This window comes from Neopsephotus bourkii, unplaced genomic scaffold (genome assembly GCF_033783945.1).
Source record: "Neopsephotus bourkii isolate Nb327-2 ecotype Australia unplaced genomic scaffold, CSIRO-AGI_Nbou_v1 NB_196, whole genome shotgun sequence".
Taxonomy (NCBI): Eukaryota; Metazoa; Chordata; class Aves; order Psittaciformes; family Psittacidae; genus Neopsephotus; species Neopsephotus bourkii.
The window spans coordinates 15,175,700-15,194,323 of record NW_026900709.1 but is presented as its reverse complement, the minus strand read 5'-3'; the positions used below and the strand labels follow the sequence as shown (position 1 = coordinate 15,194,323).

Genomic DNA, 18,624 nt, shown 5'->3' with positions numbered 1-18,624 from the left:
CTTTGTAGTGGACAGAGTCCAAACTCTGTTGTGCAGGTCTGGAACAGATACGGCTAATAAATGTACCAAACAAGGGAAATGGAGGGACAGCCACTGGAAAGCTTATTGCTCTTTCAGGTCACAAAAGAAACAGGTAAGATGGACTTGCACGTATCAACCATGTAAGCACTAGTCGCCACTTACTTTTGTCCAAGCACGTACCAGGAATGAGAGCATAACTGCTATATGAAAAGAAAGGATTTCAGGAGAAGAAAGCAGAAAAGGCTTACAGTGGATTTTCACTAACGGCATGGATGCAAACTACTAATTTCATCCTCAAAATTTTTGAGAGTTCTATTTTTACAAGGTAAGAAAATACCTGGAATTAAGAATTTTGGAGTCCATAATCATTATAACTTCCATCGAAATCCCCATACATTCTAATTCGGAGCTCTGATACTAATTTAGTTATCAAAGAGGGATAACTGCCAACTCGGCATGCGGTAAGAGCACACAGCAAATATACGGATAGGTAAGACACTTCAGTAGACTCAGGCTCTCTTAACAAGCTCTCTCTCACCACCTAGTGGCCTTTCACCGTCTTCAGGACAAATAAAAATGTTCAGAGCACAGTTACACAGATCCTTCGCATAAACTTGAATGTTTTCTATGTTTGTCATTAAGGACCGGCATTTTATTTTTCTTCAGAAAAAGAATACTATAAGAATGTGGCACTTCGCAGATATCCAAAACGGAGTTGCCAAATGTCAGTACTGGGATCCACATTAAACAGTACACAAAGCAATCACATTGGGTAGGAAAGGAAATTCAGGTTGATTAGGACTTATGTTCCCATTCATCATTTTTTTTAAAGTTAATTTTCTTACTTCTTTCCTTTTTTAACAGCAAAGACAAGTAACATTTGTTCTCCTTCACATAAAAAGATCTTTACTCTTTTCTAACCTTATCACAATAGACCTACTTTAGTTGTCAAAGTACTTTTAATAACTTTATTATGAAGAAAGGATTGTAGTTCACAGAATCTTAGAAATGTTAGTTGAAAGGAAGCTTTTCAGACATGCTGGATGACTCCAAACAACTACTCCTTCATAAACTTATCAGGAATTCTCTGAATGACCAGTTGCATTTTGTCATGGGGCTTTTGGTAATGCTATTATCCCATTCATCAATCAGATGCCAATCAGTTTGCAATCCTGTCAATCATTTATCACTGAAATGTCTTCAAATGCCCTTTAGGGGGTGAAGTATGAAATCTATAAAATTGCTACATAAAGTCTGTTAAGAAATTTGGCTTTACACTGGAACAGTAGACCCAAAAACTTTATTCCTTCATAGCACACCTGAAGACTCTTGCTGTCCCTGCTATTGGGTTATTCAAATACTGAAACTACTGTATATCCTTTCTATAATAGTGTCTTTGTCTTCTATAAGCCATTATGAACAGACTATTTGTTGGTAGTTAAGAAATTTGGCTTTACACTGGAACAGTAGATCCAAAAACTTTATTCCTTCATAGCACACCTTAAGACTGTTGCTGTCCCTGCTATTGGGTTATTCAAATACTGATACTACTGTATATCCTTTCTATAATAGTCCCTTTGTCTTCTATAAGCCATTATGAGCAGACTATTTGTTGGTACACATGGTATTAAAGAGGTCCTATGACATCTGTCATATAAGCAGGATATCTCCCTGCATAGGATCACCTTAAAAGGCTCAACATGGGTTATTTTCCCTGCCCCACCCTCTGCCCCCAGGAACAAAAATATTCTTTTCATTAAAAACTTTTGTATTTGTAGTGATAATTAATTCTTTCAGCTTGTCAAGAAGCACAGCATTTGTCACATGCTGTAATGTATTCATGACTTCATTGTAACTCCTGAATATGTATCTGACAGCACAAGTGCTCAGTACCATGATCTCTTCAATTCTAGACATTCCATACAAGAGTATCATCCTCACCAAAACCATGCACACCTATTAATAGATCCAAGAATATAACATAAAGAACATTGTACTAAACTAATGTTAGCAAGGTATTTGCATGTTCATCTTGAACACCACTGCTTTTTACTCGCCAAGTCTACTGGGTTTCATTTAACTGTGTTTGTGTACCCACTGAAATACACTGGAAGATTCATCAGCCCTGGAATTATACACTGCTTGGAAATACCTGTTTGAGTCACTTCCATGTCCTGTCCCTCTCATGTAACAAATACAAAATGAATGCAGAGTACAGAAACAGCTTCAGGATCATTAGACAGACTTAAAAATAGGAACCCTTACATGGAAAAGGAAGGAAAAATAAAAAAGAAGTCCAATTAGCCATCCTTACTGAGTAGGACTCACTTTCCATTGCCCTTTTTTCCTAGAGCCTTTTCTGCAGATGTAGAAAAACAGTATTACCATGTACTTAATCTAAAACTGAAGGAATTTAACCAGTAATCTGATGTTACAGCCACCTAACTGGAAACAGACTCAGAGAAACTTAAAGAGTTTTATGCAATTACTCATTGAATAAAAGAGGTCCAAATTTACATTTAATACAGGAGTAAGGATAAAAACATAAAAATGAAAAATAGGAGGATTTGAACATAAAATACTTATTTACTGTTATTTTTAAAAAATTAATATTTAAATGAGAGAAAAAAGTCTTATCCTACCATTTATTATTTACCTTTAGGGGATAATATGATTTTTTTAGTCATTTTATGAGGAAAAGCATAAGTTTTTCAATGGCTGTCCCTCCACAGTTCATCTCAGAATAATGTTTTCAGGCTTTTTTTTTTTTCATTCTTTCATCACTAATAAGAGATACAAAAGACACTGGTGCCAAAGTTGACAGTTCCCAGAGAATATTGTGCAAATACAGAGCTCAAGTGCCTGGCACTGAGCAGACATAAGTAATCGGTCAGTGACAGAATCAAAGTGTTAGATCACCATTTTATTGCTTCCAGAAGATATAAAACAGAAACCAACTGATCCCCAGATAGCCCTATATAAAATACTTTTTACTTCTATCAGGTAAGTGCAAACTCTTTTTTCTTCCATTTCCCTCCCCCAATAAGAAGTACATTAAAATAGCAGCTTTTGACTAGAAATGTGTCTCAGAAAAGTTATGTAAAGAATTAGCTTACCCATCTACAAGTCCATGCTGCAAAATAAGTCTCTGAGCCTCTTCTCTAGATATTTTATGATGAAACCACGACTGAGATCTGTGTATAGCTGTAAAAACAAAGATCTTTTAAAAATGTTTTGCCTTTGTTGAAAGAACCAGCTATTTTATTTCTCTGGCAATTAACTCACACGTACCCATGTTAGACATGGCAATAGGACTACCATGTGAGTTGAGTCGTAGACAACCTCTTCTCTGTATGAGAGAGAAGTAAAAACATGATTTCAAAGCTTTTTTTTTTTTTTGTTAGAAAAACAATCAATCAGACAAAAACAACCCAGAAAATATTATTCTGATAAAGGCGTTGATACCCGCCACATTAATCCTTCTTCGACTGCAACTGAAAGGGCTTCTGTTGGATTTTCTATAATTCTGCTTCTGTGTCCTGAGAAATCCATTGCTACCAAAGAGTTTTCTGAAATGCTTCTCTGCAACAAAGAAAACTAGATTTAGTTTGTTCATTTTTTTAAACATCTATCATTGAGAAGTCAGCTTCTGAAAAAACATTATGTTTTGTAAGTGGTGTTTCAAGTCTGCAGTGTTTTCCATCAGAGCCAAACTCATTTAACCCAAGGGAGCATTTGCAATTCCAGTGCTGCTGTAAACTGCAATTTTACAGTCTGGCAGGAGAGATCATCTTTTTGCCTTACTGCAATGGATGAGAAGTGAATCAATTTACCCAAAACTCTATTTATATATTTAATTATAACAAGCCCTTTGCATGTCAAAACAGGTCAGAAAACTGTTATTAAGTTGTCCAAGTAACATAAAAAAAGGAGAAAATACAAAATTCTTATACACAACCATCAAATTAACAAAGATTTGGAATATTTCATTATACATTTTATAAACATATTTTAATATAAATTTTCACTCAAAGTTTACTGGATTTTACAGACTTAACAACTGTAGGATCCGCTATACTTTTTCTCTTAGTGAAGATCAAGTTTGTAGCAACAGAATAAAAACACCGATGTTTGACAAAAAAGCCTTAAAACTCATCAAAATATTTATCAGAAACCGAGGTTTACAAAATCAAGTTTAATACAGATTGTAATGGCTTGAATGTTGGCAGGCAATGGAATATCAAAAGATTAAAAGAACATTCTAGCATTGTATGAATTAAAGTAAAATCTGGAACACAAGAGGCCCCAATTTCTGTAGGGCTAGCAAAGCTTCCCAGTCCAAAAAAAAAAAGAAGCTCTGTTTTGTTTCTGTTTGGTTACAAGCATGAATGTAACTAGAAATTACAGTTCCCTGTAATTCTTGACATCGTAACCTAAGGTCTGCCTGAGTAGCTGTAACCTGAAGAGAACTCTGCAAAAGTAAAAACCACAGGTGAAATAAGAGAAAACATTTGTCTCTAGGAGAGTGGAGGGAACTCCTTGTAGCTGACATGGTTGTGAGTTATTGAGGAATATGAAACATGGAAGTGGTTCCCTGTGAAGTATGTTCCTTAGCTTGTGCAGTCAATTCCCAAGTTTATCCAATTTGCTGTTTAATTCATGAATTATGCACAAGTAGAAAAACAGTGCCATGCTTAATATTGGTTATAGATCCCGTCTGTGTTACAAGCTGTGTGAGTTAAAAAGCACGCAGTAGTAGTGTAAGAGAAGAGAGAATCAGTAATGGCTCTCAGATCCATTATAAAAGCAGCAGCTAGCTATTGTAACAGCTTCACATAACAGGAAATGAAGACATGGTCCATGTATTAATCACAGTTTTGAAACCATGCTTATTAGCAATATCACTGAAAACTAATTTTTTTAATATCTTTAATGGCAAATGCATGCTTTAGGCATTTTAACAGCAAGAGCTACAATAAAAGCTCAAAAAATCCACCACAAAATCACTGTCATGAGGCCTTACAACAAGTAACTTTTATTCAAATTAGCCAACAAAAAAAAAAGTGATATAAATCATCCATGAAAAAGTCTGAAATCAAATGACTCATAAAGAACTGGGATAACATAAGATATTGAAAGACAACCTGAGCCAATCCCAACTATATGACTGAGGAGATGGACACAGCATCTAGTATAGGCTGCTGTCCTCCAAATTTCAGTTCTGCTAAATTAGAGTGCTCCTCCGAAGTCCAGTCAGTATTGCATCAACTGAAATTCACCTCAAGTACTTAACATTACATATTAAAAAGAAAAAAAAAAAAAAGGAAGTATTACTGTATATCAAAAAGGATTTGTTACAGCTTTCTTATACAGCACTTAGAGCATGTGTATCCTTAAACACTTTGCTTCTTTTTAAACGCATTTATAGTTCTGCCGCTGTTTCCAAAATCCTATTTCCACTCTTTTTGACTGTGATAATAAGCCGATGAACTCTTAAAATACTTGTGATTTGACAAAGGGAAAAAAACCTCTTAATTGCTCTGAACTACCTGACTTGCATTAAGTAATTAATTAGCTCTGTATTCAACCCTGACAGCCCTGAATATTTTGGCAAGCATTTGCACATGCAAAGATTTGCAGGATCAGGTCAGTAGGATGACTGACACAAGTTATTTAAAAATAGCATGATGGCAGAAACAATGTATTCATTCATGGAGCTACTGTGGGACATACCATAGGTGTTATATTCAAAGGGCTGCAGCCACTTCTACCTTGATATGGTTGCATGTAATTCTGATACAGCTGCATCCCATACTAAAACCAGAAAATAACATGGTTAGCATTTTAAATTATAAACCTAAGCCAAGCAAATTGTTTTTCCCAGATGTAAATAATAACACATGCTTTTCTTTATCATTAAAACTGAGGGACAAATGCTGTTAGGATAAGGAAATGCATATTATCATCATTGTTGCTGCTGCCTTTATAAACGTACACTCTGAATTAAACACTACCCGTTTAATACAACAAATGACCTACTCCTATTTTGTCACATATAGACACATTTTGAAAGCATACTAAAAATGTTCTTGTGTATTCCTGTTGTTTTGTTCAATATTACTCAATAATCTCAATGACTTCAACATGGTTGCATACAAACATATGCTTACAGTTAAGTATTTGCAGGACTGAGGCTTCAAGGCATCATCCCATGCCCTACAGTGATTTCAGTAATTTGGTCTTCATTTATTGGGATGAAATATAATAAGCTTTCACATTTCAAAGTAGAAAGCTGATATTGCTATTGCATAGGAACCTAGATACTCCTCTACACACAATATCAAAATTTCACATAGTAAACTTAAGCAAGAAGCTAACTCCACACAGAAAAATTACCTTGAGCAACCTAATTGCTGTCATCCAACAGGTCCTACTTTGTTCATCATCTGCACAGAGCTGTTTCAGGTCTCTGGTTCCTCCTGATTTGTTAGGCTAGAAGGCCACAGCACATTTTTTTAGCATTAATGCATATCTTGAAGATAATACCTGTTGAAATAAAAGCCACTAATTCTCCTATTTTATAAGAGACAGCTGAATATTGTTTTCAGAAACCTTAAAGTATCTTCAGCTTACCTAAAAATTGTGGCTTACTTTAATATGTATCAGAATAATAAGCTTGTACCTTAAAGCAGAATCCATAGTTTGTTGGAGCTCCAGAAATCTTTTTGCCTGTCAAAGACATGTACATATCACTATTGCTGAATTCACAGAAAAACTGCAGATGCCTTGGCTCCTAAAAAGAAGAGCAATGTACTATAGTTAGACTATTTTTAGCCAGCCTCTCCACATAATAAACTCAGGAGATACAGTAGTTATCCTGTTCCAAAATACTCTTAACATACTGTAGTTTTAACTCTGACATCATGAAATCTAGAAAGAGACAACTCAGCATTAATTTCATAATGCAGAGGAAAAACACATCAAACTAGTCTAAGAGTTCATTCTTCCAGAGAGGGAGAAAAACCAAAGCACAAGTGATGATACTTCTGGGAAAACATCCACTAAATTCAAGCCATAATAATATCAGAGTAGGAGTCAAGTTTTGACAGCTGTATGTATTTCAAACATCAAAATAAAAAGTACTGTCATAATCTGAAAACTGTCCACTACTGTTTGTAACCATTATCTCCATCCTCTAAGATGAACTAAGCTAAGGAAGAAAACAAAAGAAATTTGCTGAAGGATATAAAAGTAGCTCCATGATTACTCTGTCAGTTAACACAGAAAATTCAGAACAAGAAAAAACTTTAAGTGGTTTACGTAAAAGGTGTCTAAACTCCAATTTATCCTGTTTAAAATTATCAGGTTTAAAGAACTGCCACCAGAAAGTTGTAGTAAAATGGAAAACTGTACAGTGACAAAATGTGGGAACTCTCAAAATCTTCCTGTAAAATCCCTTTATGCACAGGGTTTTGTTTATTTTACATAATGAAGTAAGACAACCACTTTTCAAAGCATCTACTTACACTTCAGCATTTTAACTACTAGTTAAAAATTCATTTTAAAAGGGTACTTTATTAACTGACTGGAAAAATAGTGATCAGAATGAAGCAAAGTTAGACAAAAAGCAACTACTGTTTTTAAGACAATACTTTCCCAATTTTATATCACTTTAGATTTTACCTGTAATTATTTTTTTTCCTTTTTATCATTGTAAGTTGAAAGTAAAATTTTTGTTATTATAACAGATTTTAAATACATACATATTTGCTCTAACTTCATTATGTTCTCCCTTATATTTCTTTTTTTATTTTATTCCCTTACCTTAGATGTACCTTTAATGGAAAAATAAAGGCCAGATCTTCTCAAAAGAAAGTACAACTTTTTCCAGGATTTTTTCCCCTGCTCCTTTGCATGCAAATAACCATGAATCTCAGGATATGTGCTGGAGCTTAGGAACATCTGAAAGAAAACATCAGATATGCATTTTTCTTTCCATCTGAAATCAGCTTTCTATTTCACTAACATACTCAGACAGATCTAAGGGGAATAAACCCCTAAATCCAGTATCACCCACAGTAATTCAATTATGATTGCATCTAATCCCATTAAGAGTACCTCTGACTTAAGACGTGTAGAGTGTTATACAACTCCAAGGTATGCTAAGCAAGTTACATATTTATATGGAACATATGGTTTGAAATGAGAGCATTAGTTATGCAATATGTTGACTTCAGCAACAAAACCAGTGTTAAGAAGTTCTGATCCCATGCCTCAGACCCTATTTATATAAAACTGCAAATGAATGCTACCAACAGAAGAAGAAGCAGGAAAAAAAAAAAAAGCTATCTCTCCTTCCCCCTGTGTTACAAACCAGATAAGGGAACCGATCAGAGTTAAAATTAATTCAGCAAAGAAATCACAAAAACTGAATCACAAACCCATGCAGGTCAGGTAGATGCTACTCTTTTCAAAAGGAAGAGACAAAGGAGGGACCTGCAGTGGTGCCTGAGTAGGAGCTTTAGGAGCCAAAGCCAGAAGCTGGGCCAACCATCAAGACAACTCCTGCTCAAGATATTCAATGGCTTCGCTTTAACCATTTCAACCAGACATCGTCAGAGTGCAACACAATTTTTATCCAGCAAGATACTGTTATCTTAGCAAAGACCAAGTACACAGTTTTACTCATTCTGCAGAATAAAACTGCAGAAGCACCCATTAAAAGCTGGCAACCATATTAACTTCATGCTAATTCCATGAAATGCATTCATTTTTATTATTCTTCTTCCAGTAAAACTGCTCAGAACAACTCACATCTAAGCATGCTCACCTAGAATCCTTCAATTTCCATATATGCAAAGGAACCAATGTCATTACCAGGGTCTTCAAGGAAACTTGCCCCAGGCTGGTCTGTAGTATCATAAATACTATCTAGACTTATATGGGGGTAGGGAACAAAGGGTTTTCTGGTTGGCATCTGCAGTTTCCACTGCTGCATTTTCCTCCTGTCCACTGCCACTTCTGGAAAATCTGATTTGAGGTCACAAAGCAGCAGATTACCAGGCAAGAGACAGAATGGCCAGTACAGGACTGCCGTAAAATAATGAAATGAATGTGATTTTGGAAGCACACCAAGTTCTTTAGACACTAAATAATGCAGTTCAACAAAGAAACACAAGGTTGCTTTCACTTTTATTGTTTTCCTATCTTGCAGTCTAAATTCAGCTGGTGTGAATGCAGTAACATGGGCAGGCTTCACTTGCCAGGGGAGTGCTCTAGCTCACAGCAAAGAATGCATTATGCATAGCTTCACCGCTATTCACCTGAATAGTTAAATTACAGTAACAGTAGGTACATCTATCTACAGGGCTACTGCCACACAGCTGTGTGCAAATGCAGTTTAAGCTATTTCAGCCACACTGAAGCAGATGGGTAGGTTCTGGTAGGTGTTCCAGCCTGTTTTCTCCCCATTTGCCACGAATGAACAAGTTCACTGACGGCAAATATATAGGCTGAGTTGAAGAAGTATTTTAACTGCATAAACAAAGTCAACTGGAAGCTTTAGGAAAATATAAATGAGTCAATCTACGTAAAAAAAGAACAGCATCTTTTTAGGCTTTAGTATCTCTGCTTAACATGAAAGGAGTGGCTGGCTCGCAGCCCGCACAAGTGTCTTTCCCAGGATTTCTGCCATAAGAGCTTCAAACCAGAAGTGCTGTCATGAAAAACACGTTTCTTACTCAGCAGACCAAAGTGGAATACAAAATACAAAGCTCAGCTTCAACAGTCATCTCTGTGCCCATGCTATCAGTTAAAATAAAGTAGCAATAATGCTAGGAAAAAGGCAATCCCAGATCCATCTTTTTATTTCTAAGACAGCTGAGGACTGTGTGAGAAAATACAACATGAGGAAACTGAAGTTAAAACTAGTAACTGTCAGAAGGAATGAGCAGTAAAAATATTTCAGTCAGAACTGAATGCAATAAACACCTAAAACTAAAGATAGTAGAAAAGACAACTTCATTGGGATTTTTGTTTGGGGTTGGTTTTGGTAGGGTTTTTTGTTGTTGTTTTGGTTGTTTATTAGTTGTTTGTTTTTTTAATGGAGGTAATGCAAATTTATTATTCGGGGAATGGATCCCTGTTCATACAGATAAGCATTATACAACTAATATAAGAAAAATAAGAAAAGTCCTTAATATAGTAAGATGAATTGTGGAGAGTTAAATGATGGTATGCTGCAGGCAGGGATTACTGGTCACATGATATGCAGAAATAAGCTTGTGCCCTCTCTCCCATGCAGTGAAATATATAACATGATTTGTAGGGTGGTGTCAAATGTCACCATGTCTTTCAGATAGTAGCATATGACAGCACCAAGGACTCAATTATGACTGTATATAGCTGTAAAACCAATTTAAAACCAAGCTGAACAAAACCCAAAGCAAAATAAATGCCTTTTGTTGGTAAAAAAAAACCAAATCAATCAACAGGTGAAAAAACAGAACAGGAAAAAACATTGCACTGTCTCAGATGAATAGAATAATAAAAAAAAATCAGAAATTCTAGATGTCACTAAATACAATGAAGTTTGAGAGCCATACTCATAACTATAAACCTTATTTGTATGCACCTTCAACATTTTTAATTTAAGACTGGTTGCAGTAACATAGAAAATATTTGCTAGGTGGATGCTTCTCAAGCATTACACACTGTTTTTGGGAGTCAAAGAAGCCAACATTTTTCTAAGGCTCTGTGAATCAAGTTGAATTCCATGACTGATTTCTTCAAAGATGTGATGACAGTTGGCAATGATCCAGCCCAATGCTACTGGGAATGAGCAGGATTTTTCCCTAAATCTGCTGATAAATTCTAGGGCACCAAGTAGTTCCAGTGAAGAACTGTTACTGACTCTCAGTATTGTCTCCTATTGACTTCAGTCAGTCTGAGAGTTTTAGACTGGCAGAAAGGCCAGAAAAACCTAGAATGGAAAATGGGGAACAGCAGATTGGAACATGCCTAGGAGATTGACAAAAGACTGAAATTCTGTGCATGGCTATTTCAGCCTGAAATCTGGAACAGAATCAGATGGGAAACTGGTCAGGGAAAGAGAGACTTTCTGTGGCAGAATGATTAGAGAAAGAAAGCTTGACTCTTAAATCTGTGAAGGCAGAGAATGAGAACAACTAAGAACATGGGGGGCCGGGGCAAGAGATGGCAATGGGGAAGGCCAAAAGGAAAAGTCACTATCAGGAATTCTACCTTTAACAAAATGATAAGTGCCGGTCTTGATAATCCTGCTGTGTCCTTAACTTAATTTTTTGCATATCACAGTATCACAGTATCACAGTAGGTTAGAGATTGGAAGGGACCTCAAAAGATCATCTAGTCCAATCCCCCTGCCGGAGCAGGAACACCTAGATAAGGTTACACAGGAACGTGTCCAGGCGGGTCTTGAATGTCTCCAAAGAAGGAGATTCCACAACCTCCCTGGGCAGCCTGTTCCAGTGTTCCGTCACCCTCACTGAGAAGAAGTTTCTTCTCAGGTTTAAGTGGAACCTCTTGTGCTCCAATTTGTATCCATTACCCCTTGTCCTTTCATTGTTTGCCACTGAGAAGAGCCTGGCTCCATCCTCGTGACACTCCCCCTTTATATATTTATATACACTAATAAGGTCACCCCTCAATCTCCTCTTCTCCAAACTGTAGAGACCCAGCTCCCTCAGTCTTTCCTCATAAGGGAGATGCTCCACTCCCTTAATCATCTTAGTTGCCCTGCGCTGGACTCTCTCCAGCAGGTCCCTGTCCTTTTTAAACTGAGGGCCCCAGAACTGGACACAATATTCCAGATGAGGTCTCACCAGGGCAGAGTAGAGGGGAAGGAGGACCTCTCTCGACCTACTAACCACCCCCCTTCTAATACAACCCAGGATGCCATTGGCCTTCTTGGCCACAAGGGCACAGTGTCGGCTCATGGTCACCCTGTCGTCCACCAGGACCCCCAGGTCCCTCTCCCCTACACTGCTCTCTAACAGGTCGTTCCCCAGCCTATACTGGAACCTGGGGTTGTTCCTGCCCAGATGCAGGACTCTACACTTTCCCTTGTTATATTTCATCAAGTTATTCCCCGCCCAGCTCTCCAGCCTGTCCAGGTCCCTCTGGATGGCAGCACAGCCTTCTGGCGTGTCGGCCACCCCTCCCAGCTTAGTGTCATCAGCAAACTTGCTGATAGTACACTCAATTCCCTCATCTAAATCGTTGATGAATATATTAAATAATACTGGTCCCAGTACCGACCCTTGAGGCACTCCACTAGACACAGGCCTCCAACTAGACTCCGCCCCATAGACTACAACTCTCTGGCTTCTCTCCTTCAGCCAGTTCACAGTCCACCTCACTACCCGATCATCCAGACCACACTTCCTCAATTTAGCCGCAAGGATGCTGTGGGAGACCGTGTCAAACGCTTTGCTGAAGTCGAGGTAGACCACATCCACCGCTCTGCCATCATCCATCCACCGTGTTATTTCCTCATAAAAGGCTATGAGATTGGTCAAGCACGACTTCCCCTTGGTGAAGCCATGTTGACTGCCCCTCATAACCCTCTTATCCTTGATATGCCTTAAGATGGCACCAAGTATAAGGTGTTCCATCACTTTCCCAGGAACGGAGGTGAGGCTAACCGGTCTATAGTTACCCGGGTCCTCCTTCTTGCCCTTTTTGAAGACAGGAGTGACATTTGCTTTCCTCCAGTCCTCAGGCACCTCTCCCGTTTCCCAAGACTTGGTAAAGATGATGGAGAGCGGTCTGGCAATGACCTCAGCCAGTTCCCTCAGCACCCGCGGGTGCATCCCATCTGGACCCATGGATTTATGGATATCCAGATTGCTCAACTGGTCTTTAACCCATTCCTCATCGACTAAGGCAGACCGCTCCGTTGACCTATCTTCATCCGGGGTCTCAGCAGTACAGGGCTCTTCAGGACTGCCTCCAGCAGAGTAGACAGAGACAAAGAAGTCATTCAGTAACTCTGCCATCTCTGTATCTTCTGTCACCAGGGCACCCGTCCCGTTCATCAGCGGGCCTACATTGCCTCTGGTGTTAGTTTTACCTGCCATGTATTTGAAAAAGCTCTTTCTGCTGTCCTTGACCCCTCTCGCCAGCTTTAATTCCAAGGAGGCCTTAGCCATCCTAGCAGCTTTCCTACATCCTCTAGCAGCAAATTTATATAAAATTTATTTTGTTATGCTTATTTAGGAAAGGCATATGTTCTCTTCTTTAATATACCCTACATCAGGTGCAAGGGTTTTTTTATTCCTCTGGAAGACAGGTTGGACATGTGCTGTCTACAGTAGCTTTTTCTAATGTATTTACTTTTTAAGTAAAAAGCAATTAGGAAGAAGCAGCCAAATTGGTGAACAGAACTCTGAACTTGAAGTCTACCGACCAAATCTGAATATAAATTGCACCTACTAAAGAGTGTGGAGTGGGAAGGGAAATAGGTCTACTCTTAGAAACAAAACCAGAAAGAACCTCCTATTTTGAAGGTGTCACTGTTAAATTTAAAACAGTGGGGGAAAAAAAAAATCTGTTACAATTAAATATAAAAATCCTCAAAATTAAAAACTGGAGAAATGTTATTCACAGACCAAAAAAAAACAACCCCAAAACCCAAAATTTTGACCCTTCAAAGGAATTTAAAAAAAACACACCAACACCTTATTGACCTCAGTGAGGGCAGGATATCACCTATTAAGAACTCAGTTCTGTCAACACTCTATGCCGTGTATTCTATTCACTGGAAGTGCTGTCATGAATGAGAGAGGCCTCAAATTAAGAGCTTTGAAATGTTTTTAAGTATCCAATTTGCAAAAATAATCTACAGTAAGACTTCCAGATGATCCATACTGCCTACCACTAGACATGTATATGCAGCGTTGTCCCAAAGCAGCCATATTCTAATAAATATGGCTTCTAATTCTAATAGTGACACATTTTTTTTGGCTGTAGGTCAAATCTCTCTTTGGTATACACAGACATTCGGTATATGTCAGACCTAGCAATTTTACTTACAACATGCTAAATGATAGGAGACAGGTGAACTGGGTTGGTTTTTTTTTTTTTTGTTTTGAGGCTATTCAGATGTTCTGACTTAAAGTCATCAGCCAAAATATTCACTTTTGATGAAAGTCAAGAAAAACATACTTGAAAAATATTTTATTTGCTCACTGCTCAATCCACAAAAAACTATAGATGTACCAGAAGTTATTTTTTAATCATTTGTAAGCATTGAGTTGTTAAAATGAATGTCTTGCTTGATACTTGATCAAGCAGCACATCACAAATAATAACCAAGACTATTAATTCATCTTAATGAAAGTTTCCAAAGGTAGAGCGACTGGCTGTAAACAACTGACCTAACAGCTTCTGCTGAAACGTGTGCGACGACTGCATAATCCACAAAGGTATTCTCTACCTTATGCCTCCTAAATTTTATTGAACAAAATATAGTTAAACAGACAATACAACATAAAATAGCAACAGATGAGTGTTGACAACAGATTTTTCCATCTACCAAAATGGGGTGTAACCATTACCTATTTAGAATGATTCTTAATCTTACCCACAAGCTCTGCACATTCGCTATATATCATATATGGGCAAGAGTATCTAAATCAAATGTTTATGTTAGACTGCAAAATCTATTTGCTATTTGCGGAGCAAAAGTGAACCAATTTTCATTAGATATGCAGCATCTGTAGCAATTAATTTTTTTATTTAAGGTTTGTAAAAATTATTTACAGAATCTAGTATGAGTCGATTATATTTAATTTGAAACATTTTTATTCCATTTGGGGTTAACTTAACCTCCTGACTAACATCCACTTTTATAAGGATATAATTTTTTAATACAGAGGAATGTTTTGAGAATTAGTTGTTTAATGTTTTTCATTTACTGGCAGATGCTAAAGTAGAATTTATTATATAATTAAAAAAAAAACCCAAACAACAACCTAGTTTTAATATTTCCTTTAGTTTTACCTTAAATATTTGGTGTTATTATGTTGCCTTTCCAATCAGTCTTTATCCCCAAACTCACACATAGGCTTGTTGTCTTAAGACTAGTGAAAGTTCTTCTATTAATTAATTTTTCTAGTGACAAGCAAACAAGAGTGATGAGTATGTTTCCACCTTTATTACTCATTTTTCCCCTCTTTGGGAAGTAAGTCGATGATCCCTGATATGGTCATTCTGTGAAATTATTCCCACTGTAAATTAAAATCTTGTGTCTGCTTAAAAGATGACTAACACTGAGTGACCTACCATTTTTTTCCCAAAGGCTACAGTAGCCTTCAAGCTAACAAATCATACTAGTCAGACTAAATTTTCTACTCATTAAGATTAACCATTTAAGCCTTTTCTTTATATCCAGTTGTATCACATTACCATTTCCTCATTAGTCTACCAATACCTGCTGTTAAGTATATGCCAAGTACTGCAGCACTCCAACTTTTTAAGGAAACACGGTCTTTCACCTGAAATACCCAGTAAAGGCATTAACTATTTCATACTTCATTTTCTGTTTTGACACTCTGTGATTCTGAAAGAATGTGTAAATTTCCAAGTGTGGTCATACAGTAACTATCTAGAAGGGACACACCACTTCATATCTCATAAGGAAAAAACAAAAAATATTAACCATATTTTGAGTTATTCAAAACCTAGGAACAGATCCAGCAGTGACAAAGAATTATGCTTACAACAAAACAGGCAATGTTATGTTGGCTCATCTTCATTAAAGATTACATACCTGTAATATCCCAGAGTGGCTTACAGCTGCATGGGTCTCACTTGGAAAAGATATCATATGATCTGGAAAAAAGCTCTGGAACAATAACAATTTGTATCAGAGTTCAATAAAAATAAACATAAAATTTCCTATCTCTTTTGGATGTAAAATTAAAGTTCTCCATGCCCTGCAAGACACTGCAGATTCTCTGATGTAGTAATTCACATTTACCTTAATATCATTCCTAAATTTGTGGCATCTGATACATTATTTTCTGAAAATCTTAAGAATTTTGAGAAAACATCAGCAGTTTCTGGAAGCAAGAGGGTTTCATACACCAGTACTTGGCCCTTAGTGCTGTTTTTCTAGTAGTAATTTCTATCGCTGTTGATGTATAAGAGTTGCCTGGGGCTCAGTGTGCTGCAAAGTAGGGGCAATATATGCCAACATTGTTTTCTATTGCTTTGCTTACACTAGAAACCCAGCAAAATATTTTGGAATAACTTCCATTAATAGAGAATAAGTCCTCTCAGTTTTTATCTAACTGTCCACTTTGTGTATGAAAATCAGTTAAATCTGACTATATCAATATGGTATGGTTTAAAAGTCCGCATTTAAAGTGTCAATTTCATTATCAAGGGAAGATTATGGGGTAGTTTATGGACAGACCTGCACCTGGGGAGTTCAATGCAGCCACGCAAATATGAACAAGACAAGAAATCTGATCATTACTTATGAAGTTTTCTCAAGGTCCAGACAAGTTTGAAGCTAATATTCCTTTGATCATCCAATGTCCAGTGACCTTTATTTTTAATAAAACTGAACTACTGGCAGGGTTGATTCATATCAACTCATTTCTGATAAAGCATCCCTGCTACACCTGGGTCCACAGTACCCAGAAGAATGACTCAGCAGAAACAGTAGGGTCTCTGATCAACCACAGTTGCTTATGCTAGTCACAGCTGCATGTCTGCCACACTCCACAGCTGGTTCCACTCACTGGTTAACCACACACTTCTTTGAAAGGTACCCAGCTAATCATAGACTGTCTGAAGCTTAGAATATTTCACTGGTGCAGTGATACCTCTGTGCTGGGGAGTACATGATTTGCTCAGAGAAACACAGATGGAGAAAGAAAAAAAACTCATCTCTTGGATCTTTTGTTATCTTAATATTTACCTTTTCATCCTTTTCACAGGTAGATAATTTGAGTTCCCTCCCACTTTTCACCTTTCAAGTCCTCATATATTTCTGCTATTTCTCCCTTTGACATCTGAAACAAGCTGGCTTTATAAGAGACAGCATTAGGAGTGATCCAAATACACCATGCATTTGGGCAACCAGATGGTGAATTTCTCCAGCTGAGCCAGGACTGCTTCCATGACCTTTGCCATCAGCCAGTGTCTGAATTAGCAACATTAAACTTTGGCAACATGCTTGAATTACAAGTTGTCTCTGCTCTCCTTCCATTCTTTACATACATAACTCTGTCTTCACTTCCAGTTACTTGTAATAGATTATAGCTGCTCACAGCCTTTTGTGTCAGCTGTCATTTAGCTGCAGCTGTGAGAAGCTGTCATTGGGCAGCGCTGGCCCATAACATTCGATTTCCACTTTAACAATAAAATCCATCTTTGCTACAGATGCCCCTCCTCACACTGCTTCATTTTATGTTTTGTTGTCACTTGATGGCAACTTCATTCAATTTCAATAACTTTATTTTGTTGCAGGTCTATGTGCAAACTTCCATAAAGTTAAGCCCATGTCTGCATGCCTGCCCCCTCACCCCCCAAAAATTAAATATATGAACAGGGATGTTTTACAATTGCAGCAAAGGGACTAGACAACAGTTACATGGCCAACTCGTATGTTCCTATATCTCATATATTCTCTCCCAGTTACTCCTTTTGACTCACTAATAACTTTACACTCTGCCTATCCACATGTAACAGAAAAGACTTTCTTGTAACTACAGCAATTGCACCACTTCACAGACATAATGTCAGGACTTACCAGTGGATTTTTAAAAAATTCATACTTGGCATAATTTTTTCTAAAATACAGTTTATTTTCTTCTTCCATTACCCAATTTGACTGGACTTCCATTACTAATTCATGGTCCTCTATAGCTCTTCCTGTAAAAAAACACAAACAAATTAAAATAAAACCAAAACCCACATAACCTGCACCTTAAGAGCCTAAGAGTAGAATGTGAAAACATAAAGGTCAGGTAATAAAAATATTATTATATTAATTTAAACAAATACAAACAACGAAACAAGCAACCTGAATACAGTCCGCTACTTAGGTCCATATTACACCAAACTGCTGTTCCACCTCAGTAGGGCCCAGCTTCTGAGGTAGGTCACACATGGGTTATTTTTGTTGTGCTTTGTTTCTTTTAAAGGGGCAGCTGAAGGCTTTATCCTATTGCATGGCCAAATCCATGTTCTCCCTGCAGCAGCCAAGCAGCTCCTGCTATGTGATGCATGGGGCAGCAGTCAGCAGACCACTTCAGCCATTCACTCAGCCTGTCTGTGGTTTCTGTTGGAAATGTCTTCCTAGCAGCTGTAGGACTAGAATATGCAAAAGGAATGGTAAAAGTAAGCCATGAAAAAAATAAAAACCAAACCAAAAATAACCTACAAAGTGAATCCTAATGTGTAGTTTGTCTTTGCAGTGGGGCAAGGGGAAGAAAAAGCAAAGAATTCAGTTGTAGCACAGCACTGGCAAACAGAAACGGTATTCTCACTGTTTTAGACTGCTTCTGCCATTTAGATTCTTGAGTGAGTTTTTCCATTTTACAGCAATAT

General features: G+C 37.4%; 1 protein-coding gene across 4 annotated transcripts in view; it reads right to left on the bottom strand.

Annotated features, from left to right (window-relative positions):
- Positions 1 to 18,624, bottom strand: part of GRB14 (growth factor receptor bound protein 14) — a 64,708-nt gene that overhangs the window by 5,142 nt on the left and 40,942 nt on the right. For all 4 annotated transcript variants that reach the window (XM_061343872.1, XM_061343862.1, XM_061343883.1 and 1 more), the window contains 9 exons: positions 17,825 to 17,946; positions 15,833 to 15,907; positions 7,846 to 7,983; positions 6,704 to 6,814; positions 6,418 to 6,513; positions 5,755 to 5,835; positions 3,487 to 3,603; positions 3,313 to 3,370; positions 3,138 to 3,225 (listed from right to left, as the gene is read on the bottom strand). In XM_061343872.1, coding sequence (XP_061199856.1) covers positions 3,138 to 3,225; positions 3,313 to 3,370; positions 3,487 to 3,603; positions 5,755 to 5,835; positions 6,418 to 6,513; positions 6,704 to 6,814; positions 7,846 to 7,983; positions 15,833 to 15,907; positions 17,825 to 17,946 — 886 coding nt within the window. The remainder of the gene's footprint in view (positions 1 to 3,137; positions 3,226 to 3,312; positions 3,371 to 3,486; positions 3,604 to 5,754; positions 5,836 to 6,417; positions 6,514 to 6,703; positions 6,815 to 7,845; positions 7,984 to 15,832; positions 15,908 to 17,824; positions 17,947 to 18,624) is intronic.